Below are 25,038 nucleotides of genomic sequence, written 5' to 3'. Positions count from 1 at the left end.
TGGCTAGGAAGTGTCTGAGACTGGCCCTGTGCTTAATCCACTTTGCCACCCAACTGCCCTAGCTGTGCAACTCAACTTCACTTAAATCCAATGCACATGGGAATCAAGAGATCATCCTACGATGTCACTGGTCCTCTTTGAAAATGAAGGACAAGCAACAATGCCCCCAGCAACTAATACTGTTCTTTAAGGTTACTCTGTTTTTATTATTAACACAAATGGTTTCCATGAGTAATTATTAATAGTAACAACAATTATCTATAATATTTATGGGCGCTAGGTGGCGCCATAGTGCACAGAGCACTTGGACTCAGGAAGACTCATCTTCCTGAGTTCAAATACAGCCTCATATGCTTACTAGCTGAGTGATCCTGGGCAAGTCACCTGACCCTGTTTGCCTCAGTTTTCTTATCTGTAAAATGAGCTGGAGAAGGAAATGTCAAACCACTCCAGTAACCTTTGCCAAGAAAACCCCAAAAAGGATCATGAAGTCAGGCACAACTGAAAAATAAATCAACAACATACTCATTATTCATATTACTGTCAGCTAGCACTTATATAACAACACTTTAAAATTTGTCTGTTTTTATTATTAACACAAATAAGTTCCATTAGTAATTATTAATCATAATAATTATTCATATTAATACCAGCTAGCATTTATATAGCACTTTAAGGTTTACAAAGAGATTTACATGTTACCCTATTTAATATTATTATTGATACTATGAATATAATATTATTAACCTTCTTTTGGATGAGCTCTGGCTTGCCCATGTGCTTTCCAAGCTGCAGCATCTAGAACTGAACACAATACTCCAGGCATGGCACAATCAGGGCAGAAGATGACTGTATAATGAAACCCCTCTTCCTGACACCCCACAGATGAAATTAATATGCCCTAGGCCAGTCTTAGCCTTGGTCGTGCCAACCTCTTGGCCCCCAGTTGCCTCTGCTGTAGCAGGTAGACACATACTTTATGCAGGCTACAGACAGAGCCTAATGACCTATATTCAGTGTGAGTTGGTCTAGATGGCTTCTAACTCCCCTGGGTACAATAGGAAAAGGAATGAATTTGGAGTCAAAGGTTCTCCTCTGGGGTTGGTCACTTTGTGAAAGTCAAGTCTTTTTCTCTCTATACCTTAGCTTTCCCCTGCAGAATGAAGTGTTTACTAAGTGTTTACTACGTGTTAAGAGCTGAAAAGTGAGATGGGTCTTGTCCTACGTCTGTTGGTGGTTCTGGGAACCCAATGCTGTGGTTCTGGGAAGGTGGTCTGTTTCTAGCAGGGCCCTGCCTCTTAGAATATACGTGTTAGAATAATCTGACAGCATGCTCTCAGGACTTCAATTTGGAATGATAAAGCCCAAAAAGGGATTTGACCACAGCCTATAAACTCACAAAAGGGTCACAGAGACTCATTCTTCACTTCCTGGAGTCCATGGGAGCTAGAAGGAGATGGTTTTAGGACAATACAGGAAGTCATATTTCAAGCAATGGGCAGCAAACTTGGGGAACTTTTAAAATTTCATAAATAAAAATAGATTCAAGGAGACTGAAGGAAGCCATAAGAGAGTAAGAAAATGGGGGGAGAGGTAGAGAAGGAAGGAGGAGAGTGTGAGAGAGAGGTAGGAGGAGGATGGGAGGAAAGGATGGGGAGAGACACTGAGGAGAAAAATGGAGGAGAGAAAGAAAAAAGGGAAGTCAGAAGAGCATAAGGAGTAGGAAGAGGAGAGAAAGGGAGAGAGAAAGGAGAACATGAGGAGGGAAGAGAAAGAGGAAGGATGAAGGAGAGAAAAGAGGGAGGAGACAATAAGAGGGAGGGAGAGAAAGAGGGAACAAGGATGGGAGCCAAGGACACATAATATGATCAGGATGCTACTGGGAGCAAACAGCCCAGCCCAGTGCAGCCTGAAGAATCTCCAAATACACCCAAATTCCAAGGTTGGAAGGAAACAGAATCAGAGCCAGATCCTCCTGGTCAGCTGGAGGTGGCAGGCAGATGTTGCCCTGGAATGACCCTGGTCAGGGGGCAGGGTGCCTCACAGGTCCTCCTAGAAAAAGCTTTCTTTTGGGCTTTTGGAAGTTAGGTTCTGACCCCCTGGTCATCATCCAAACAAAATGACAAATGACCTTACTCATTTATGTGTGATTGTGGGAGGGAGGAGCATGGGATATAACTAGGACACTCAGGTCCAGTTTTCATCTTCTAATGTGAAGGATCTTGAGAGATTTTCTCATTTAAAAAGTGAGATAATAATACCTTTGGGACCTATCTCACAGGGTTTTGAGGAGGCTCAGATGAGACAATGGTCATAAAAAAATTGTTAACCTGAAAGAGTGATATAAATGCCATTTCTTCTTTAAGATCCAAATTAAGTGGCACCTCCCCTAGGAAGTTCTCCGTGATCACCCTGGCCTCCAAGGACTTCTCCTTTCTTTGAATTCCCCTAACTCTTACTGTCTGAACTGCTTCTCAAGTCATAGATATTTGGAGTAATAAGGGACTTGAGAGCCCAAGTTAGTGCCTCTCCTTCACCAGATCTTCATGGATTCCAGTCTTCTCTCTCCATCTAGAGTAGCAGTGCCTTGAAGGCAGGGATCAAGTCCTATACCTCTGTTTCTCTCATAGTTTGGCATAGTGCTCAGTACATAGTAAGAGAAAATGATCTCTTAAATCCCTTCCAAACTTACGAATCTGTGATTCTGTGAATTATTTCATCCATCCATCCATCCATCCATCCATCCATCCATCCATTTATCCATCCATCCATGCAACAAACCTTTATTAAGTGCCAGCTGTATGGAGAACACAGATAAGATATGTTTCCAATCCAACCCTCCCCTCAGACACCAGGTCTAGCCAAGGTGGGCACTTTGCCATCTGCCCTGCCCTTGCTTACATACCACTTCGGCTTCCTTTCCTCCCTTTACTCCAGGGAACAATATTCAATACTACTAATGCTACTGGAAGAGGCATGATTATCTAATGCCCTTGGGCTCCACACACAAACTTGTGACTATGTAGACCAAAGCTCCTTTCTCTGGCCACCATTCCCCTAGTATCCTAGTGTTGTATCCCTCTAGTAGTGTGTAAGCTCCTTGTCTTTGAATTTGTCTTTGAATTCCTGGCACCCAACGTACTGCCTGGAACATAGCCGGAGCATCATAAATGCCTGGTGATTGATTCCTGCCCTTGGAAAACTCCAACAGAAAGACAAAAACACAGATAACTGTAACACGGGATCAACACGCTGGAGAGGTACTAAGCAAAATGTCAACAGTGGGAGGATGAGGGAGGCTTCATGAAAGCCACTCAAGTTAGGCCTTAACCTTTCATGTCCTGGACCCCTTTGGTGAACTGGCTGGTGAATGAAGCCCATGGACCTTTTTCAGAATCATATTTTTAAATGCATCAAATGTATAAGCTACAAAGGAAACCAGTTAGTTATATTGAAACAGTGTTATCAAAACATTAAAAAAAACAAAATCCAAGTTCATGGAGCCCAGGTCAAGAAGGTCTCCTTAGAGAATGATTACTTTTCCCCAGAAGTATGCTGGAGTGTGGCAGGAGGATTCTATACACCAGGAGATAACCTTGGGAAGAGGGCTGGTGGAGAGACTGGGGGGCAGTAGGTTGGATGAATTCCAAGAAACATGTCCAAACTGGGCACTCAAGGTCTGCGGATAGGTGGATGTTCTCCCCAAGGTCATCAGCTCATCCTCCAACTCCTGACTTTCTGCCGCCTGGACACTCAGCTCTGACCAAAGTAAGTGGTTAGTCATCTCCTCCAGTGAAGGTGTGTTCCCTCCCTTTTATATGCCTTTGACTCCTATCTGGGTTCCTTCTAGTTGCATGAGAGCAGTAATTCTGACCCTGTCTTTCAAGCAGGATAACTTGAGATTATGTGTAGAAGGGGAAACAGTGGGATGTGGGGGAAAGCTGGAGATGCACATTTGAGTCCTGACTCAGAGCAGTAACTAGCTGTATGATTGTGGGCAAAGTCACTTCCCCACAGCCTCCTTTTCCTGGTTGTAAAACAGATAATGCTTGTGCCTCGACAGGTGTGGTGAGGAAAAGCCAGGGCTTTGTAAACCTTAGGTGAGCAACGTAACAGAATGGAAAGAAAGCCTGCACTGGAAGGTCCAGGAAGACCTGAGTTCAAGCCCCACCTCTGACACCTATGCAGGTGTCAGGTGACAGGCAGTGTGTCCCTCAGGCAATCACTTGATTTCTGAGTGCTTCAGGCAAGCTAAGACTTTATGATTCAGAGGAGGTGTCAATCTGTATTGGAGGAGGAGGTTCTCTCCTCTGGAAGTTTCTTATGCCAATGAAATCACAGGTCCCTTTTTCTTCCCCATCCCTTGTAAATCTAAAAGTGATGAAGAATTATGATCCATTTTTCATCCAGTCCTGGGGCTGAAATGGAAGGTGGCTAGAAGCTGCATATGGTTTGCAAATTCCTGACTATCAGCCCCAACCATTTCTTCTAGAGGCCAGGGAGAAGCTAGTTCCTGAAGTGTGGCCTTGGGCAAGCCAATTCCTGGAGTTTAGGGCTCAGTTTTTTCATCTGTAAAATGGAGAAGGGATGGGAGTTTGACATCTGGGCTATAGGAGGTTAGGGGTGTTATTGACATGAGCAACATTTAAGGAGATTTCAGCGTGGTCTCCTATGCCTTGGCCCTATTGACCCATTCACCTTGTGGTCTATTTTGAAGTCAGATGACCCCAGGACCACATCCAACTTTGACCTCTCAGCTCCACCTCTCCTTTCCCCACTCCCTTCCATTTTTAATAAGCAAAGAGGAGACCTAGTCTTTGGGATGATAGATATTTATTTATAATACAAAAAGTAGGTGTTCCTTGAACCTTCATTAGAATAAAAAAAATCATTAAAAACCTTTTTTGGGGAGAGGTGGGAAAAATAAGCCTTCCCCCATTCCCAGGAAGTAGAAGTGTCTGGCCACTGTCGGAAAGCCTGCTGGGTTAGCACCATTAAGGGCAAGTGAGTGAGTGGAGGGTTGAGATGAGGGGGATGCCCTTGGTCTCTGTGGAGAACATGCTCCCCAGGAAAGTGGGTTAATGAGGTAAGGCCACATCCTTCTCAGCTGTGGAATGGTTCGCACCAGGAGGGTCTGTTTTTAAAATAATAATAATTACTATAATATTATTAAAAATAACAATATTCGTAACAACAGCAGAGTCTGCCCTGGGTTGTGATGAGCACCAGGAGTCTCTCCTTCGAGGGCAGGCCTTCTGTGCTGCCCCTAGAAGTGAGCAAAGACCCATGAGGAGGGAACAGTTGCTTCCTCAGATCCATGGAAGATCCCTTCAAGAGAGGGGCTGGGCAGCCAGCTCACCGACGTGACACCCGCTCATTGCCCCGGTCTCGGGCGCCATGACTGTCCAGGCTACAGGTCTTGCAGCATTGGATCCTGACAGTGGGTAGGTGGCACCTGCCCAGGAGGTGAAGGGTCTCACAGAAGCTGAAAGTGAGACGGTCTCGGTCACAGGGAAGAACTGTGGGTGCAACAGAGGGAGCATGGGTGAATAAGGGGCCACCAGGGGAGAAACACACTTGGCCTGATGCAGAATCACACATGCAGGCACAGACTTGGGTATGGCCATGCTTACTCATGCTATTTCCCCAGGTGCAGATGGGCCCGGTGGCTCAGGCAGAGGAAAGAATTCTTAATTTAGTTCACCTGAGATATGGAAAGTTCATAAACATATTTTTGGTCTGACCACATCATTCCTTTACTCAATAAATTCTAGTTCTCTATTAACTGGAGAACCAAATGTAATCTTGGTTCAGCTTTTAAAGCCTCCATAATGTTACATATTATTCCACTGCCCACATAACCCTCTGGCTATTGCATATATGCACTACTACATCTCCCATCTCCTTGTTTTTGCACTGCCTGAATCCCATACCTGGAATGCCCTCCCATTTCATCTCTGCCTGTTAAGATCCCTTGTTTCCTTCAAAACTCTATATGAAGCCTTTCCTAGTCCCCTCAACTATTAGTGAGGGCCCCCCACCACTTACCTTACGTTCAGTGTGTGTATACATATGTGTATATGTATATATACATACACACATATATACAAACACACACATATTTTATAAATTCTTAATTTATATGTTGGATCCACAATAGAATATAAGGTCCTCAAAGGCAGGGGCTGTTTCATTTTTGTTTCTGTATTGCCAGCAGGGGGCCTGGCATGTAGTAGGCCCTTCAGAAATACTCATTTATCGATCAGTTGCTCTAGATCATCGAGCAAGCTGGGAGCTGGATTGTTTGGGTTCTGCTGTTCACTCTTTGAATCTTCCTCTGTTGGACATTTAGGACAGACCTGTCTAGGGGAAGGAGTGCTGGGCTCCAAGCTGGGGAACATCCACCCACCCAAGTGCCATGAAGCAGCTTGGAGACCAATTGTCCAACTTTTGGGGCCTGTTCTGTTACACTCCAGAGCTGTTTTGAGTTGGAGGAGAGAGGGGCTGGGAGGCTCTTTGTACTTGGGCCATGGGAGGGTGGCAAGTGAGGATAAAGGGGGAATTCCTGGAGCTCTGCCTGTTCTTGTCCGTCCCAATCCTATCTTGTAGTTCCTGATCTAACAGTGAGAGTCAGAGTTGCCTCAGAGAACAGGGGGAAATGAACTGGTAAAGAACATGGCAGGACTGGAACCTGGAACTCTGACCACTTTAGTCTACCCCAGTCATGGGGTTGCCCTGCTCAAGTCTCACTGGGCTCTTGTGCAAAAGGGCAGGGGAGGGGGCTGCAACTCACCCAATAAGATTCTCAGGAGAAGCTGGGAGAGAGGGAGAGAATTGGGGGGGGGGGGGCTTCTGACATGAGAAGCCTGATGTCTTTGAGAGCGTTTCCCTTGCCAGACAGGTGGAACAGACATTATTGTCCCATTTTACAAATGAGGAAGCTGAGGTCTGAGCCTCTGTTTGACTCAGTTTCTTCATCTGCAAAATTATAAGGATAAAGGGAGATAAGTTGAAAAGTACTTGACAAACCTTAAATCTCCATGTGATGCCTCTATTATTAGAGACATCTCTTGGAGTCAGAAAGATCCGAGTGCTGATCTAGCCTCAGATATCTAGTAGCTATTTGATCCTGGGCAACTAAGGGCCCTCTCTGAGCCTCAGTTTCCCCATCTACAAAATGAGAATGATAAGAACGCCACCTACTTCTGAGGGCTGTGAGGATAACATGAGATGACATTTGGAGTTCTTTGCAAGCTCTACAGAAATACTGGTCATCATTATGATGATGAGGTGAAGACCCCTCCTTTCTCTCTCCTAGGTCCCCTTCTGGCCTCATCCTTAGCCAGATTTCTGGGCAGCACAGTCACAACTCTCGGTCCTTTATCCCCCACCCGAACATGCAAAGAGGACTTGGAGAAACCCAAGGCTGTTGTCCTGGAGAGTGAAATCCTGTGCCCTGCAGTCTGGGAAATGGGTAGCCTGCATCTCCTCTCAATTTCTTCCATCAGACTGTGTCTCTTACAACTTTTTGGTAACATAATGACTAAGAGATGTAGGGGGGTAGTTAGGTGCAGTGGATAGAGTGCCAGGCATGGAGTCAGGAAGACCTGAATTCAAATTTGGCCCCAGACACTTTCTAGCTGTGTGACTCTGGGCACTTAACACTGTTTGCCTCAGTTTCCTCAGCTGTGGAATGGGGATGCACTGGAGAAGCCAAGAAAACCCCATGGATGAAAAGTCCATAACGTCATGTAGAGTAAGATACAACTAAATACTGATAATAATAAAAAAAGAGATGTCAGGTACATTCTAGATTGGCTCCTCTTTTTTTTCAAAAGTCATTTCTTAAAAGCCTTTGTCATGCCTCAAAGTGAGAACAAAACTGACAGGCAGTGCGGTATGGTGGGTGGTGCACTGGGCTCGGCAATTGAGAGACCTGGATTTGAGTTCTGATTTGGACACTACTTGAGACATCTCTCGCCTTCTCTGGGCCAAATTTCCCTCTTCAGGGAAATGATGTGGCTAGACTGATAGTTTCTCGGGTCCCTTCCAGGGCTGCTAATCTATGAGTCTTTTCCTTTGTTGAAGATGGAAAATAAAAGCCTGTTTCCTTGCTCCCAGGATCCATCCCTTGGTGTCTGCCTTGTTTGTCCATACAGGCTTTTCTTGGCAGTGATGGAGACCCAGCTGTGGGGAGTGATGACACATCTGGAAAAGCCCCTGCTGTTGCCAGATCTGACACACCTCGTCTAGGGCCTGGAGCCTGGCTGTGCTTTGGGGGGTAAGGCATTTCTCATCCCAACCGCTTACAGATGTTGTCATCACAATAATGTGTCCTGCCTCCTGCCTTTCCACACCCCCACCCAAAAGTGTGAGTGTGTGTATGAGTGTGTGTGTGTACATGTGTATATGAATGTGAGTGCGTATGTATGTGAGTGTGTGTTTGTGTGTACGTGCTCTCGGTCATGTGTTTGTGAAGAGGATCAGATTACACATTTATAACAGAACTTTAATGTCGGCCAAAGATTTTATAGATTATCTTGTTTGATCCTCACAACAATTCCGTGAAGGAAGGCACTGTTGGCCCCATTTTACAGAGAAGGAAACTGAGGTTGAGAGTTTCAGTGACTTGCCCAGGGTCATACAGTTAGGAAGTGTCTAGGGCAGGATTTGAAGCCCAGATTCTAGGTCCCAACAGTGTTCCATGGAGCTGTTTGACTGTATGGCATGAGAGTCTTGCCTTACCAGACCCAGGTTATATGATTCCTATTCTTAGTTTAAATGTCACTTTTAACTTGTCTCACACTGCCTTGAACTCTGGATCACAATTTTTTTTTTGCTTGGTATACTCAAGGCCTTCCACAATCTGACTCCCATCTACCTCTCCAGGCTTATTTCATATTATAACCTGCCATGTATTAGAGGCAGCTAGATAGTGCAGTGGTTAGAGCCCCAGGCCTAGAATCAGAAAGGGCTCAGACTTTACTAGCTGTGTTACCCTAAGCAAGTCATTTAACCACTGCTTGCCTCAGTTTCCCCAACTGTCAAATGGGAATAACAATAGCACCTACCTCCAAGGGTTGTTGTGAGGATCCAACGAGAGAGTAATTGTAAAAGTACTTCACATAGGGCCTGGCACGGAGTAAACACTATATGTTGTTACTATTTTTATTATCATCACTGTTGTAATTATCATGTATTCTATGCTCCAGCCCAAATAGGGCTGTATACTCCTAAGCCCTGGGGCATAGTCAGTAGCACTGCAGAAAATACCACCTCAAGCTGCTGACCAAAGGCAAAGGCTTCTGCAAAGAGGGAGATCTGAAGAGTGAACAACTGGTGAAAAAGATGGGGTGAGGCGGAGAGTTGGATGCCTGGAACGTGGCTTAAAAGATAGGAATGACAGGCTCTTAGCCAGGCTCGGAGTGCCCCTAAGAGGGGCTGGTAAAAACATGTTGATTCAGGATCTAGCAAAACTGACCATGAGAATTTGGCATTGAAAAAGCTGGGGGAGGAACAACCTTTCCACAACTATCTGAGAAAATAATGCAGACAGTGGCAGGTAAAACATAGGAAGAGGAGTACAAGAGGGCCTGGAATTTACTGGAGATAATGCCATAGAAAAGGTCCAGTAACCAAGCCCATGGGCTTCTGATAGCTACAAATCAGTGTACAAGAATGAACAATAAATAGGGTGACCTGAATGGAATGTGGCAAATGTGTCTGCTTTTATGGACCAGTTTGATGATGAAAAAAGACTTTACAAGACCAGTATACCTAACAGAAAGGCCTTAACGTGGGGATTCAAAGTGAATGTTAAGGGCATAACAGAGGCTCAGTGAAAAAGTCAGGATTCTGGAAAGCCATGCCTTATTCAGAACCAATCCATCAGCATTCATTTATTAATAATTACCCACATGTCAGATGTGAGAGATAAAAAGATGAAAATGAGAGAGGGAACAGAATGCATAAAAAGGGGAGAGTAGCATTGCATTTTGAAAAGATATACTCATGTGAGAAACCCCAGAACTGGAGAAGGAAGCATAGTGAGAGAAAGAAAGGAGGGAGGGAGAAACAGAAGGGATGGAGTCCCAGAAATATACTAAAAATCATCTGAAAAGGAAGAAGTAAGAACTCAGGAGTTTGTCTGAAAAAGATCTGGGGGTATTAGAGGACCACAAGGTCAAGATCAAGATGAGTCAACACTGTGATAGGGTAGCTCAAAAAGATAATTCTACCTTGAGCTACGTTAAGAAAGTCCAGTCTATCAGCAGGCACTTATAAATACTGACTGTGCTCCATTAGATTGTAAGTTCCTTGAGGGTACAGATTTTTTTTTGCTTCTTTATGTATTATTCCCAGGAAGACCTGAGTTCAAATTCTACCTCAGACCCTTAGCCTTGGTTCCCTCATCTGTAAAATGAGAATACTGATAGCACCTATGGGGTTGCTTTGAGCATCAATGGAGATAACATATTTAAAGTGCTATATAAACGTTATCTGTTAATTTATAGTAGTGATGAGGATTCCAGGTACCTACATATCTTCTGATACTCCCTCAAAATCATGGCAGCTGATCGACTTTCATTTTGTCTTAATGATTTATTTCTCAAAGGGTGGAGGAGCTAGGAAGAGGGGAATGCCATTCTCTTCAACAAGGAGGAACTGACAGCTGAAGCGAACATGATGGGAATCTTGAGTGGAACTGAGCGTGCCATCTTTGAATTCAGAGGAGGTTGGGCAGAGTCAGCTACATGCCTGAGACTTGGGGGGAGGCCAAAGATCTGCCCTGGAAATCAGCCCAGGAGGGATGGGAAGCTCTCCAGAAAAAAATCCTGACAACACAAATACACCCTGATGAGTAAGAAAAGGGGGAGAAAGAGTTTAGGGGACTCAGATTTTCCAAAGGCACGCACATGAGAGGTGATGGACTTGAGATGCAGAATGAGATGGATTTCGGGATCTGGCCAATGTGGGAATGTGTTTTGCTTGACTATGCAAATGTGTTACAAGAATTTTGCTTTTCATTTTTCTTTCAGTTTGGGAAGGAGGCAGAGTTGAGTTGAGACCCAAGATGGGATGGAGACCCTTTACCGTTGGGTCTGAATCTAGACCTCAGCACTCTGAACCTACAGAATTCATGCCCTTAGGTCATGGGGAAGTTATTCAATATATCTTATCTTTGGAACTCCAGTTCCAAATGCTCACCATTGATCAAGTGTAAACTAGTCCAGTTATCTAGCCAGTTCCAGACTTCAGACTATGCTTCAACTGAGCATTCAATTCACCTAGGGCCTTTCTACCATCCCATCTCTGAACTTTCTCCCTCTGGTTCTGAGTGTAGCAATCAGAGCAATACTATAATGACTTCTGGAAAGAGTTGTGTCAACCTACTGCCTAATGCATCAACTTGTCCCTCAGACCCCAAATCCTCCCTTCTCTGGGCACTACTCCCTAACATATGTTCTTCTTTATTAGAAAGTAAGCTTCCTCAGAAAATTGGGAAAGAATTTCTGCAACTAGTGTCTGTGATAAAGGCCTCATTTCTAAAATATAGAGAGAATTGAGTCAAATGTGTAAGAATACAAGTCATTCCCCAATTGATAAATGTCAAAGGATATGAACAGGCAGTTTCAGAGGAAGAAATTAAAGCTATCTATAATCATGTGAAAAAGTGCTCTAAATCACTATTGATTAGAGAGATGCAAATCAAAACAACTCTGAGGTACAACATCACACCTATCAAATTGGCTAACATGACAAAACAGGAAGATGATAAATCATGTTGGAGAAAATGTGGGAGAGCTGGAACATTAATTCATTGTTGGTGGAGCTGTGAGCTGATCCAACCATTCTGGAGAGCAGTTTGCACAAAGGGCTACAAAAATGTGCATACCCTTTGACCTAGCAATACTGCTTTGAGGACTGTATCCCCAAGAAATCATGAAAATGGGAAAGGGTCCCACATATACAAAAATATTTATGGCAGCACTCTTTGTAGTTGCCAAAAACTGGAAATCAAGGGAATGCCCATCAATTGGGGAACGGCTGAACAAGTTGTGGTATATGAATGTAATGGAATACTATTGTGCTATAAGAAATGATGAATGGGAAGACTTCAGAGAGGCCTGGAAAGACTTACATGAACTGATGCTGAGTGAAAGGAGCAGAACCAGGAGAACTTTGTACACAGCAACAACCACAGTGTGTAAGGAATTTTTCTGATAGACTTAGTCCTTCACAGCAATGCAAGGACTTAAAAAAATTCACAATTGTCTCTTAAGGCAAAATGCCTTCCACATCCAGGGAAAGAATTATGGAATTTGATCGCAGAATGTAGCAGATCATTTTCTTTTGTATTATGTTTTGGTTTGTTTTATGATTTCTCCCATTAATTTTAATTCTTCTATGCAACATGACTAAGGTGAAAACGTATTTAATAGGAATGTATGTGTACAACTTATATAAAACTGTATGCCATCTCAGGGAGGGAGTGGGGAGGTAGAGGGGAAGGGGGGGAGGAGAGGAAAAAATCTAAGATATAAGGAAGTGATTGGAGAACACTGAAAACAAATAAAATAATAATAACAAGAAAGATAGGAACAAAAGTTAAAAAAAAGAAAAAATGATGAACAGGAAGAGTTCAGAGAGGCCTGGAAGGACTTACATGAACTGATGCTGAGTGAAAGGAGCGGAACCAAGAGAACTTTGTACACAACAACAACCACAGCATGCAAGGAATTTTTCTGGTAGACTTAGTCCTTCACAGCAATGCAAGGACCTACAAAATTCCCAATGGACTCTTGAAGCAAAATGCTTTCCACATCCAAAAAAAGAACTATGGAATTGGATTGCAGAATGAAGCAGACTATTTTCTCTTGTGTTTTGTTTTGTTTTTTCTCATGGTTTTTCTCATTCATTTTAATTCTTTCATGCAACATGACTGAGGAGAAAATGTATTTAGTAAGAATGTATGTGTAGAACCTATATAAGATTGCATGCCATCTTGGGGAAGAAGGAGAGAGGGAGGGGAAAAGAGGGGGAGAGGGAGGAAATCTAAGATTTATGGAAGTGATCGTAGAAAACTGAAAACAAATAACTTAATTAATTAAAAAAAAGAAAGTAATCTTTCTGTAGGCAGGGATTATCTTTCTTTTTGTATTTGTATACTCAGCACTAAGCACGATGCCTAGCTTGAGTATTTTTTTATTAGTTTTTTCATTCATTCAAATTTTCAATTCATGAAATTTCATCTCGTGAATTGCATGAATTCATTTCATTTTTCATTCATTCATTCATTCATTCATTCATAGTAAGAGATCACCTAATTATCTTCAAAGAGGTCAAGTCATTGGGCCTGGAAAAGCTACCTCCAGGGTCCTGGAAGGACCGGACTGTGTAACTGTCAGTGACTTTCAAAAAAGTCACATCAAATAAGGGACACTGAGTCATTTTTCTCACTTCCTGATTTCTGTCCAGGGCACTACCTTCCCTCTAGTCATCAGGGTTTGAGACTTCAAAGCTGTCTTTGGCTCCTCCCTCTCTTTCATTCACTTTCCAAGTCTTGTTCATTCCAGCTCCACAACATTCAGTTCCTTTCCTGCCACCCATTGCCTTGACAATTAATTGCAACAGTTCCCTAAATGATCTTCCTGCCTCTGTCCTTTATCCTCTTTGTTGTTGTTCAGTTATGTCTGACTCTCTGTGACCCCACTTGGGATTTTCTTGACAAAGACACAGGAGCAGTTGGCCATTTCCTTTTCCAGTTCATTTTACAGATGAGGAAACTGAGGCAAACTGGGTGAAGTGACTTGCCCAGGGTCACACAGTCAGTAACTGTGTGAGGCCAGATTTGAACTCAGCAAGAAGAGCTTTTCACCATCTGGCTCCAACTTACTGATTTGCTCTCACCCACCCTATATTCCAGCCAAACTGCCCCCAATACCTGCAATACCTTCCTTCCTCGTCTCCAACAGACCACATCTTTGGTGTTACCTTCTTCCTGTAGGTAATCCCTCTTATTATTAATGCTCATAGATGTATGCTGTTTAGACTTAATCTGTATACATGGTGTTTCCTCTTGGTGGAATATAAGCTTCTTGAAGGCAGAGGCTGTTTTGCTTTCTTCTTAGGGTCCAGCGCCTGGTGCCTAGTAGGTCAGCGTAAAGCAAACTGAATTTGGAGTCAGAAGACGTGCGTTTAATTTCTGGTTCTGCTGTGGAACCTTGGGTCAGCCCGGAATGAAAGCACCGGACTTGAGTCTGGTCTAGCTCTGAAGTTTTGAGCCTATAGCTTGTTTAACAACTTCATTTTATACAGAAGGAAACTGGAGTACAGAGTGAGTTAGGTGGATGGCTCAAGGTCACATCATGGGTGAGAAATTCTCCCCTGGCCGGGCCCCTCTAGACAGAGCTCTGCTTCCACACTGGACTGGACCTAAGCCTGCCCCTCACTCCATATGTATCTCCCTCTCTAAGGAGGTCACAGGTAATGCATGTGAGGTTGATGTGGGCTGGGTCATCGTGAAAGGAATTGGCCTGGACTCCCCAGGCTCTTTCATCTGTCTCCCCGCAGCGACTGCCCCCCTCCCCTGCCTCCTGCTTCTCTCTCAGGAACACATGCTCATTCCTTCCCTGTTCTCTGCAGTACCGGTGTGTGCCTGCAGTCAAGGATTCCTGGGAAGGCTCATGAAGCCTGGTTTGGTTCAGCTGCTGGCAGCCAGCTGGTGAGCCCCTGGACTCCCCATTGAAGCCTGGAGGACTCGACCACCCAGGAGGAGGAGGGAGGAAGGGAGTTGGGTGGGGTGGGGTGGAGCTGGTGTGATGGAGCCCAGATGATGGGGAGGCCTGACCATGCTGAGCCTCACCGGGAGCCTATAGCTGTGGGTAGTCATGGGAGGGTGGAGGGGGTTGGGAAGTGAGAGAATGTGGCTGAGGAGGGAGGAAGAGAAGTGCTCACAGTGGCTGCCCTCCAGGAGCCCCTGCTCAAGGAAAATCAGCTGGGAGGGATGTAGAAAGCGGAAGCACCCCTTTAAGACAGGTTCTGAACCTTCTTTGTAAAATGAGGGGGGCAGACTGGATGAACCCAATAGAGGTGACATTCTATGTTCTAAGGCTCCATCAGGCTTTTCCGAGGATGGTCTAAGTTTTACTTCTTCCAGCTGTAACCCATGTCAGGCAGAGGTGACTTTCCCATCTCTCCTTTCTGCAGAGGCTCAGCCCCATCCAGTCTCCTTAACACAATGCATTTTTTGCCTGACATCTCCACCCTTCCCTTCACTCTGTTTTCCTACAAGTGATCCCCTTTCACCCAGGGGGTTAATTTAGAGAAATAATTTACCTCCCCAGGCTGTTCAATGTGTTGGGAAAACAACATCGGGCTGCCTCCACATCCCCTATTCCTCTCCCGCCCCCATACCCCACTCCAATGACTTCTTTCTCTCCTTCTCCCTAGGCTTCCCACAGAGGAGAATGTCAATGATCCTAACCTTTTCAACTGTTCCATTTGCTCTCTGTATGACCTGGAATAAATGTAATATTAGCTAACATTTATAGAGCACTTTACTACTTCATTTGATCTTCCTGAGGGGGTGGTATTATTATCCTCATTTTTACAGATGAGTAAACAGAGGCAAATCAAGATTAAATGACTTGCCTAGACTCACACAGCTATTAAGTATCTAAGGCCAGATTTGTACTCAGGTCTTCTGGGCTCTAGCTCCAGCACTGTATTCACAGTGTCATCTAGGTATTAGACACTTAGAAATACTGATTTTTCCAATGAGGAAATAGACTGAGGTTGAGTGACTTATCCTAGGTTATGTGATGAGTAAGGAGCAGAGGTGAAACTCAAACCCACCTTCTGACCTCAGATCCAGTGAGTGTTCTAACATACCACCTCTCTATTTCATTTTGTTCAGTTTCTGTAAAATGGGGACAATTCATGAGCTCCCTAGGTAGGGTTGAGGTTATGCGGGTCATACATCCATAACTAGAAGAAATCTCTGAAATCATCTAGTCCAATCCCCTCATTTTACAGGTGAGGAAACAGAGGCCCAAGAAAGTTAGCCAACTTCTACCCAGCATTCAAAAGGTGATAAGTGAACATGGAGGTAAAATGCTTTGTCCCTGCACGCCCCCATGGGAATGTCAAGCTGTCAGCGCCATTACCACTGTCTTATTCTCCTAATTGTTTGTGATGGAGTTCAGATAGAAGTGGTCTTGAAACAAGTTATGATCTTGCTACAATTCTTTTATATTTAATGTTCTGTGGACTATTGGATTAAACAACTGCTTTTTGTGACTGAATAAAAGGATTATTGCTCTGACTGCTATTTCTACAGGATTGTTGTAAGAATCAAATGAGACGCTTATAGAGTGCTTGGAAAACCTTAAAATGCTACATACATGTCAGCTATCATCATGATCATTATTACTGGAAAGCCCGTGGGGCACTGTGGAGCTGAGAAAAATAAACTTTCCGGCACAGGCCTTGTAAATACAAGTGTGCTTTGCTTGGCTGTGAGGGAGGAAGAGGAGAGGATTAAGCCTGTGACCTCTGGCCCCCATCCTGGGTTCCCAGGAACAGCCCTGGGCTTCAGAAAGTCAGTTATAGGAGAAAATGGGCTTGGCCAGTCTCAGGTTCAAAAGGGCCACTCTGGCCTGGGAGTTTTGGTGAACTGTGGGTGTAACATGAGCCAACAGTATGGTCTGCTATTTCATTCACAGTCACTGTGACTTTGGGGTCAGAGCTTGCCCATAATGCTTACTGCCTATATGGCCCTGTCCAAATCATGTGGGCCTAGTCTATAAAATGAGAGGAGGAGACTAGAGGGTCTCCAAGGTCTACTGAGACTCTAAGCCCCTTTCATCCTAAGCCCCTTAATCTTCACAGGCCTCAGTTTCCTCTTCTATAAAATGAGGTTAGTCGAGATGGCCTCTAAGGTCCATAGCAGCTCTAGACTATGACTCAATGGAACAAGGCCATGGGCAGGGTAGGCCATTCTAAAACAAGCATGGCGCCCAGAACTCAGGAGGTTGACCCCAACTGGATGCATGAGACAAGCTCTGGGTGCATCCTTGCTAAAAATTCTCTAACATTCAATTCAGCATGTATTTCTTAAGCACTTACTATGTGCTAGTCACTATCAAGCTGGAGAGTTATCCTGGGCAAGGAAGGTTAGGTTTGGAAACCCCACGAGATGAAGAGCAATTGAAGGAATGTCCCTTGAAGGCAGTGACTATTTTGTTTTCGCCTTTGTATGTGGCTGCTCTCTGCCTACTGTGAGGCTAGCATAGAGTAGGTGCTTATGTGTTGAACCGAATTTTAGTGAATTTTCTCAAACAGCCGAACACTAGTTTAAGGTCATTTTCTATAGTTCCCCCAGGAAGCCCTTGGACCAAAGAGTGGAAGTTACAGGGAAAAGCAGATCTACATCAGAATAACAAACCTCCTGTAATGAGAAATGTCCAGCCATGGGGTTAGACCACCCAGTGAGGTAGTGTGTTCACCATCCCTGGAAGTATTCAAGCAGAAGATGGATGACTACCTCTCAAGGATGCTGTCAAAAGGATTGGGGTGGGGGTAGAAAGACCCTTGACAGAAGTTGGACTAGGTGACACCTGAAGTCTCTTCTACCTTGAAGAGTGAGGAGTTTTGAGTCAGAGGACTTGTGTTCACATTCTGACTCCTGGCTGCATAACTCAGGCAATCAGTCAATCAATAAGTATTTAGTAAGCCCTACTATGTGCCAGGTGCTATGCTAAGTGCTGGGGATACACATAGAGGTAAAAACATGGTCCTCACCCTGAGGGAGGTTATATTCTAATAGAGAAGATAACATGCATCCCTCCAACTTCATACAAGATATATGTGGTGTAAATGGGAGGAAATCCCATTGGGAAAGAACTACCAGTGATGGGGAGTGGGAGAAGCCTCTTGCAGAAAGAAGGATTTGAACTGTCCCTTACCTTCTCTGGACCTCAATTTCTTTATCTGTAAAATGGATGGCTTGGACCAACAGGTCTTTAAATTCTCTTTTGGCTCTAAATCTATGATCTCCTGCTTCTCTGAAGAGCTCAGCCCTCTCATTTTATAACAGAGGAAACTGAGGCCTGGTGAAGTGACTTACTGGCAGTAAGAAGCCAAGCTGAGAGTTGATTCCAAGTCTTCTGCCTGCATGTCTCTCCATGACTCCATGCCCTGATCTCTGGGGTCCTTGCAGCTCTCAGACCTTGCAAATCCCCAGAAGCCTCACTGTGACAAAGGTTCCTCTGGACCCCAAGGGCCCAAGAGCTGGGATGGCAGAGCCAGGGCTGTCCAAGGGCCCAGGGATAGCCTGCAGTGGATGTACTGGGGAAGGTCATTCTTGTCCACTGTCTGGCTGCCAGACGTTTGCTCCATTGTTTGTCCTGGCAGGGAACAGCTGGCTTGGGCTTGGCTGATGTTCCCTTGCCAGCTGTTTCCTCCCAGCCAGGTGGAGGGGGGAACACAGCATGTGCCCCAGAGCATCAGGGCATGAACAGTGTTTTCCTTTGGTTTTATGGGCTTTCTCTCATTCCAATCCCTAACCTGTGGGCTCTGGGGGTCTGGGCGTTCAGCCTAGAAGACTTAGGACTCCCTACTCCCCTTGTAGGGTGTACAATGGATTCCACCAGTGGCTGTCAAAGGTTCTCAATCTGACTCAGAACAGGATAAGGAGAAAAAACAATGGGAATGGAATTTCCCACTGAGAATTCTATCACACCTGAGGAACCACCAGGTTGAGATGCATTTTTTCCCAAAGAGGCCAGACTATGGAGTCTAGACCATGGCTGAAGTGTGCTCAAACAAAAATGACAACCTGGGAGGGGGCTCGGTGAGTCTCTGCTCCCTGGCCAAACCCAACTATGTTTCAGGACCCAACCACGTCCCATCACCTCCTCCAGGGAGCCTTCCCAGACAGCGAGAGTCTTGGAATGCTGGAGCTGGGATGGACCTCAGACACCATGCATGGGACAACAGAAGGAGCCCTAGCTTGGCAATTGGGGCATCCTTCCAAAACCTGGCTCTGCAACTTGAGTCCCCAGGTGACCTTGGTTTCTTCTGTAGAATGAAGGGGTTGGATTAGATGATCCCTATAGTCCCTACTCATTTGCCTAGAATCCTACAATCTGTAAAATGGGGAGAACAATACTTTAGAGAGTCACTGTTGGAAGAACTTTTTGTAAATTAGAAAGAATGATACAGGGTGTCCCAAATGTCTTCGTGCAGTTTGAGTTAAGCTACTTAAGGCATGAAAGGTTAAAATTGCAGGAAGGCATCTCATATTATAGATGAGGAAACTGAGGTCCAGGCTAGGGAAATGATTTATCCTAGTTTACACAGTCAGAAGGGCCCAAGTGCCCCATTTCAAAGCTATGGAAACTAAAACCCAGGGACATTGTGATATTGCAGTCTGTTTACAAGGAAGAATTCAAATCCAGGACTCCTGTTGATCTTCCATGGCTCCTCCTAGATCTCACATTCTGGTGGACCCAGAGCAGGGACTAGAGATTTGTCTCATGCCTCAGAAGCTAAAGCCATTATACCCGGTGGCAACCTCATGGGGATGGAGGAGGAAGAGGCCCCGGAACAGATGCAGGTGGCAGGGATGGGGTGGGAGGTTGGGAGGATAGACAGAGTTAAGAGAGAGGTGAGCCCTTTGGTGGTCTTAATCTTCCATAACTGAGGGACCCTGCTGGGTAGCTGGCTAACCAGCCACCTCCCTGATGTTTAAGCCTTCTTCTGTCCTTGCCAATGGGTAGTCAGGAAGCTACAGAAATGGAAAAGTGTGCATGTATGTACTTGTGTGGATGTGTCAGTCAATCGACATATAGTGAGTGCTTGCTACATGCCAGCCGTCAGACTAGGCACAGTCCCTGCCCTCAGGGATATTATGATCTTGCAAACCACAACACACAAGTACAGGATAAACAGGAAAGAATTCAGAGTGGGGAAGGCACCGCATTAAGAGAGGCTGGGACAGGCTTCGTGGAGGAGAGGGGGTTTTAGTTGGGGCTTGAGGGAAGTAAGTTTTTTGATACGTATATAGGAAATGAGATAATATTTGCAAAGCACTTAGCTCAGAGCCTGATATACAGCAGGAGCTCAATAGATGCTTATTGGACCATGTGGGCTGCATTCTGTGTGCACATGTTGACTATATATTCATGTATTCAACTGATGAACTAGCAAGCATTTCGGAACTGAAAAATAAAGACAAAACTGAAATAGCAGCTTTCCTGCAGGAGCTAACATAGTTTGTATTTGTTACACATGCCTACGTATATACATACATATTCCAGTTTCATTGACTGTACATGTTACACATACATGGGTGTGTTTATAGTACTGGGGCACATTCAAGCATCTATTGGGTGGGCACATGTGTACATGTCTCTTTGACCACATGTATCTGTTGCTATGTGTGCGCACATGTGTGTGGGGTGTCTTTCACATGTGCATGTGCTGAGCTGGTGTGTCTAAACTCTTGGCTTCTGGCCATCCCAATGCCTTGGGACGATTCCCAGCTGGCCAGGAAGCTGCAACCATTTCCATCGCTGTTCCTTGCTCTGTCCGGCGGGGCAGCTGACACTCAGACTGTTCCTAACCAGGAAAGGCCCTTTCCGGAGGATTTGGGGGATGGAGGGATGCAATGTACAGGGAAGGCCAGGAAGAAATGAAACTCCATCTGGTCCTGAGTCATGAAACTTATATGAAAATAACCATCCAGGGCATGGACATCAGGAAAATCCTTCATGACTGGGGACCGTTTGCGCCTCTGTGAAACAGGGCAAGAATCATCGACCTATTTTACAACTGAAGAAACTGAGACTCTGGAAGTCAACACAGACTCAGTGCCCTGATTCTCAGGCCCCTGCTCCTTCCAACAGACCCAAAGCTAAGGCCATTTCTGCAAATAGCAAAGATGGACTCATGCAGTGTTAAAGAGTTTAGAGTTTACTTCATGGATATTATGTCACAAGAGCCTTCCCCCAAGTTATCTTGTATTTGCCTTGTAGATATGTATTTACTTCTCCCTAGTGACTGTAAGCATGTTGAGTTGAAGCTTACGCAGTGCCTGGCACACAGTAAGTATTTAATAAAGCCTTTTCAACCCATTGCAATCCCATTTCCCTCTACTAAGAGCAAAAGCCCCTTGGAGATAGGGACTGGGTCATTCTTCATTTCTGTAGCCTTACTATCCAGCACAAGGCCTGAAAAAAGACAGGATGCACTTAATAAATACATGTCAAATGGAATTGGGTAAGCTTGACAGAGGAGATAGTTGCTGGGCCAAGGGTATGGATAGGACATTAGAGGAGATGGCATATCAGGAAGGAAACACAGCACAAGCAAAAGCATGGAGTCCAGAAGGAACAAAATAAGGTCAGGAGTCAGTGAATAATCTAGGATGACTGGAAGGAAGGTGTGTGTGTGCGCAGTGGGAGTGGGGATGGGGAAGGAGTTCTAGCAAAAACTCACCAAAAACACTCCTCTAAAGCAAACAGGTGATGTTGAGTCACAAAGGGCAGCCTCCCTGCCCTCCCAAAAGGAGAGGCCCCTCATGGCCTAGTGGCAAGGGTACTGGGTTTGAGAAAGGGGCTCCAGCTTGACATGAGCCAGAAAGAAGAGTCCCTGGGATATGCAGCTCCAAGGGACTTGAGGGGACTTCGGTTTAAATGTCCCCATTTCACAGATGAGGAAACTGAAACCTCAAGGAGTTTACTGATTGCTTACCCAGTCACACTGCTCCTAAGAGCCAAATGCCATGGTCAGACCAGAGGATCTGGCTTCTCTGAGAGACTCTGAGTTTTGAGCTAAGGAGGCTTTACAAGTCATGTAGTCTGACTTCACCATTATAAAGATGAGGAAACTGAGGCCAAGGGAGAGAGAGTCATCCTTTGCTATGAAGGATGGAGCTGGGATTTAAATTCAGGTCTTTGGTTTCTGGGTCAGCAATCTTTCCACACCACTGTTCATTCCAGATCATACGCTGAGTTTCCCAAACTTCCTAAATCTACCCCCTCCTCGATGCTATCATAGAGAAACAAGACTTTGAGTAACTACAAAGACCCAAATCCAAACCAAGGCCCACTTTGGGCTGTTCTCCAGAGCATGGGCCTCAAGAGGTCAGTCAGTCAACAAACACTTATGAAGTGCCTACTGTGTGCTAAATTCAGAGGACCTAAAACGGGGCAAACAGACAGATCCACAGTCCGAGGGGTCACATGGAGACAATTAGGACTATACTAACTGGCTAACATTCCCCATGCTCTGGGACTGGGGTCAAGGGATCTCCTTAGTGCAGCTGTGGTAGAGTCTGTAGTAAGGTTGCCACTAAGCCTGTCTGGTTTTCTGACTCCTTTCTCATCAGCTAAGATTTGTCAGAAGCCCATGGAAGAAGCTTGGCCATCCCCAGCTGTGGGATTATGGGAGCCTGTCTAGATGGAGAAGTCCCACATTCCAGAGCTCAGAAGACATGTAGGGATCCTCCAGACCAGACTTCTTCACTGATGAAGAAGGAAACTGAGGCCAAGAACAGAAGAGACTGGGGCTTGCTGTCCTCCTTGAGCCCAGCTGCTGCTCTGGATTGATCTAGAGCATCTCCACAGCATACAGGCCATTCCCCAGGCCTGCCATGACCCTCTTCTCCCTCTGCTCTCCCCATCCTTAATCTCTTTCCAAGCTCAGCTCAGATGTCACCTCTGACCTGAGACCTTTCTTAACTCTCCCAGCTGCTCCAACACCCCCCCCCCCCCAAAGAAAATTAGCTTGGATTTATTTTTCATTTGTGGAGGCAGGGTGATATAGTGGATAGAGAGTCAGCCTTAGAGTCAGGTGGTCTTGGGTTCAAGTCCCACCACTGACAGACTGTGGCTGTATGGCCCTGGATAAATCACACCTTCTCCATGCTCCAGGCAACCAATCCTGGAAGTCCCAGAGAATGGGCTAGTCTACATTAGTAGAGGGAGTTTCAGCTGGGGATGAAGCTGGGGGCTGCCTAGATCAATGAGGTCACAGGCCTATCCCATCCTCCCCTGTTCTACATTGCATTTATATATGTGTGTATACACATACATATATATGTGCATGTGTGCATATACGTGTTTGTTGTCTTTCCCACAGAACATAAGTGTGCTGATGACTCAGGCCACCCTCCACTGTCAGTGGTGAGACACTTAAAACTTATGGAAAACAGGAATTATGCCCCATTTCAACAGCATGTTAAGGTTTAAAAAGAGCCAGATCCCCACAGCACCCCTGGAGGAAAGCTGGGACTCCATCATAGGCAGAAGCATTAGTGCTAAACCTGTAGATGCTATACCTGTGTTCTCACCATTGCTCTACATTGCCTTTCCAAGCCATGGGAAGACCCTGTGATGCCACTGCTAGAGAAACTCCCAGGATGAGAACTCCCTCCATGGAGCAGATAGCAGCCAGTCCATAGAGCTGGAAGGGACAGGTCTAAGAAGTGGCTTAGTTTAGTCCCTTCATTTTGTAGACAAGGGGAAGTGACTCACCTGCGGATCAGAGACTAACCCTGCTTTGCTCCAGGCTACACAGCAAGAAATTATCAGAGACTCGTTTGAACCCTGGCCTTCATGACTCTGTCTGGCATTTTATCCATTATGTCAGGAACCTTCACCAAAATGAGATCACGCACTTCTGTAATAGCATTTTCGTGTTTATAAATTACTAGAGGACAACATCCACATTGAAACTTGCCTCAGCCCACAACTCCTGATGACTTCCCATCTCAGTCCAGTGACCTTCTCCTATTGGCAATATCCCAGCCTTGTGGCATCCTCCTTTGGTGAGTGGTTTCTTCACTCTGGCCAGCCTTCTAAGCCAGCTCAACGCCTGGACCACTTTTCTATCTTCCCTGCCTCCTCCACAGCCACCCCTGCTTTTCAGTTCCTTTTAAGGCTCTTGAGGGCAAGAACTGTCTGCATTGCTGCTTGTATTCTCAGTGCTTTCAATAGTGCCTTTTTTCTCTCCATCAACCTAGGCATCCACTTTATCTCTCTCTGTCTCTCTGTCTCTGTCTCTCTCTCTCTGTCTATCCATGCATCTATCTGTCTGTCTATCTATCTATCTATCTATCTATCTATCTATCTATCTATCTATCTATCTATCTATCTATCTATCTATCATCTATCCATCCATCTATCTCTCTATCTTATCTATTTATCCATCTATCAAATCTATTTACTATATCCATCTGAGATCAGATTTGAACCTAGGTCTTCCTGACTCTAAGCCTAGACCTCTATCCAGCTGTCTCCATAGACAGATTTCAGGGGATATATGAACTTGGATGGGGAAAAAAAAGAGATCTTAATTTTTACTAAACTCTCAGGGAAATTCAGCATTTATTTCCATTGTGAATACAAGGAACAAACCATATTCTGAAGAGGGGTCCACAGACTTCACCATATAGCCACAAATGAGGGGTGGGCCAAGGACACAGGAAAGGTTAAGAACTCCTGCCTCTAGCGAGACCACCACCTTCCTCATTCTAGAGACATTGCCTTGCTTAGGGCAGCCCAGAATCAAGGCAGCTTTTTGGGGTGTGATAAAATAACAATTCATAATCATTGTAAATGAACTAGATAATTCATAAATTGGACAGATGATCATCAAGAATGATGGAATATCTGAGGAGGAAAGGACTTTCGAACACAGGCTGTGTTCTAGAACTGGAAGAGGTCTTAGAACAGAGAATGTCAGAGCAAGGAGGAACCTTAGAACATAGAGTGTCAGGGCTAGGAAGGGCCTTAGAACTGTGAAGAACTTAGAACCCAGAATATCAGAGCAAGAGGGGACCTTGGAACTTAAAATGGCAGATTTGGGAGGAACCTTAGAACACAGAATGTCAGAGCTGGAGTCTTAGAACATGGACTATCAGAATTGGGAGGGTCCTTAGAACATAGAATGTCAGAACTGGAAGGCCTTGAGAACATTAAAAACAAATCAACAAGTCATAGAATGTCACCCCTGGGAGAGATCATAGAA

At 45.0% G+C, this 25,038-nt stretch overlaps 1 protein-coding gene across 1 annotated transcript in view; it reads right to left on the bottom strand.

Annotated features, from left to right (window-relative positions):
• Positions 1-4,816: 4,816 nt before the first annotated feature.
• Positions 4,817-25,038, bottom strand: part of ADAMTS7 (ADAM metallopeptidase with thrombospondin type 1 motif 7) — a 168,694-nt gene continuing 148,472 nt past the window's right edge. The window contains exon 24 of the mRNA XM_072628586.1: positions 4,817-5,519. Coding sequence (XP_072484687.1) covers positions 5,356-5,519 — 164 coding nt within the window. The 3' untranslated portion in view covers positions 4,817-5,355. The remainder of the gene's footprint in view (positions 5,520-25,038) is intronic.

The sequence above is a fragment of the Notamacropus eugenii genome, chromosome 1, assembly GCF_028372415.1.
Source record: "Notamacropus eugenii isolate mMacEug1 chromosome 1, mMacEug1.pri_v2, whole genome shotgun sequence".
Lineage (NCBI taxonomy): Eukaryota > Metazoa > Chordata > Mammalia > Diprotodontia > Macropodidae > Notamacropus > Notamacropus eugenii.
The sequence above is the reverse complement of the archived record's forward strand: the minus strand, read 5'-3'. Positions and strand labels throughout refer to the sequence as shown.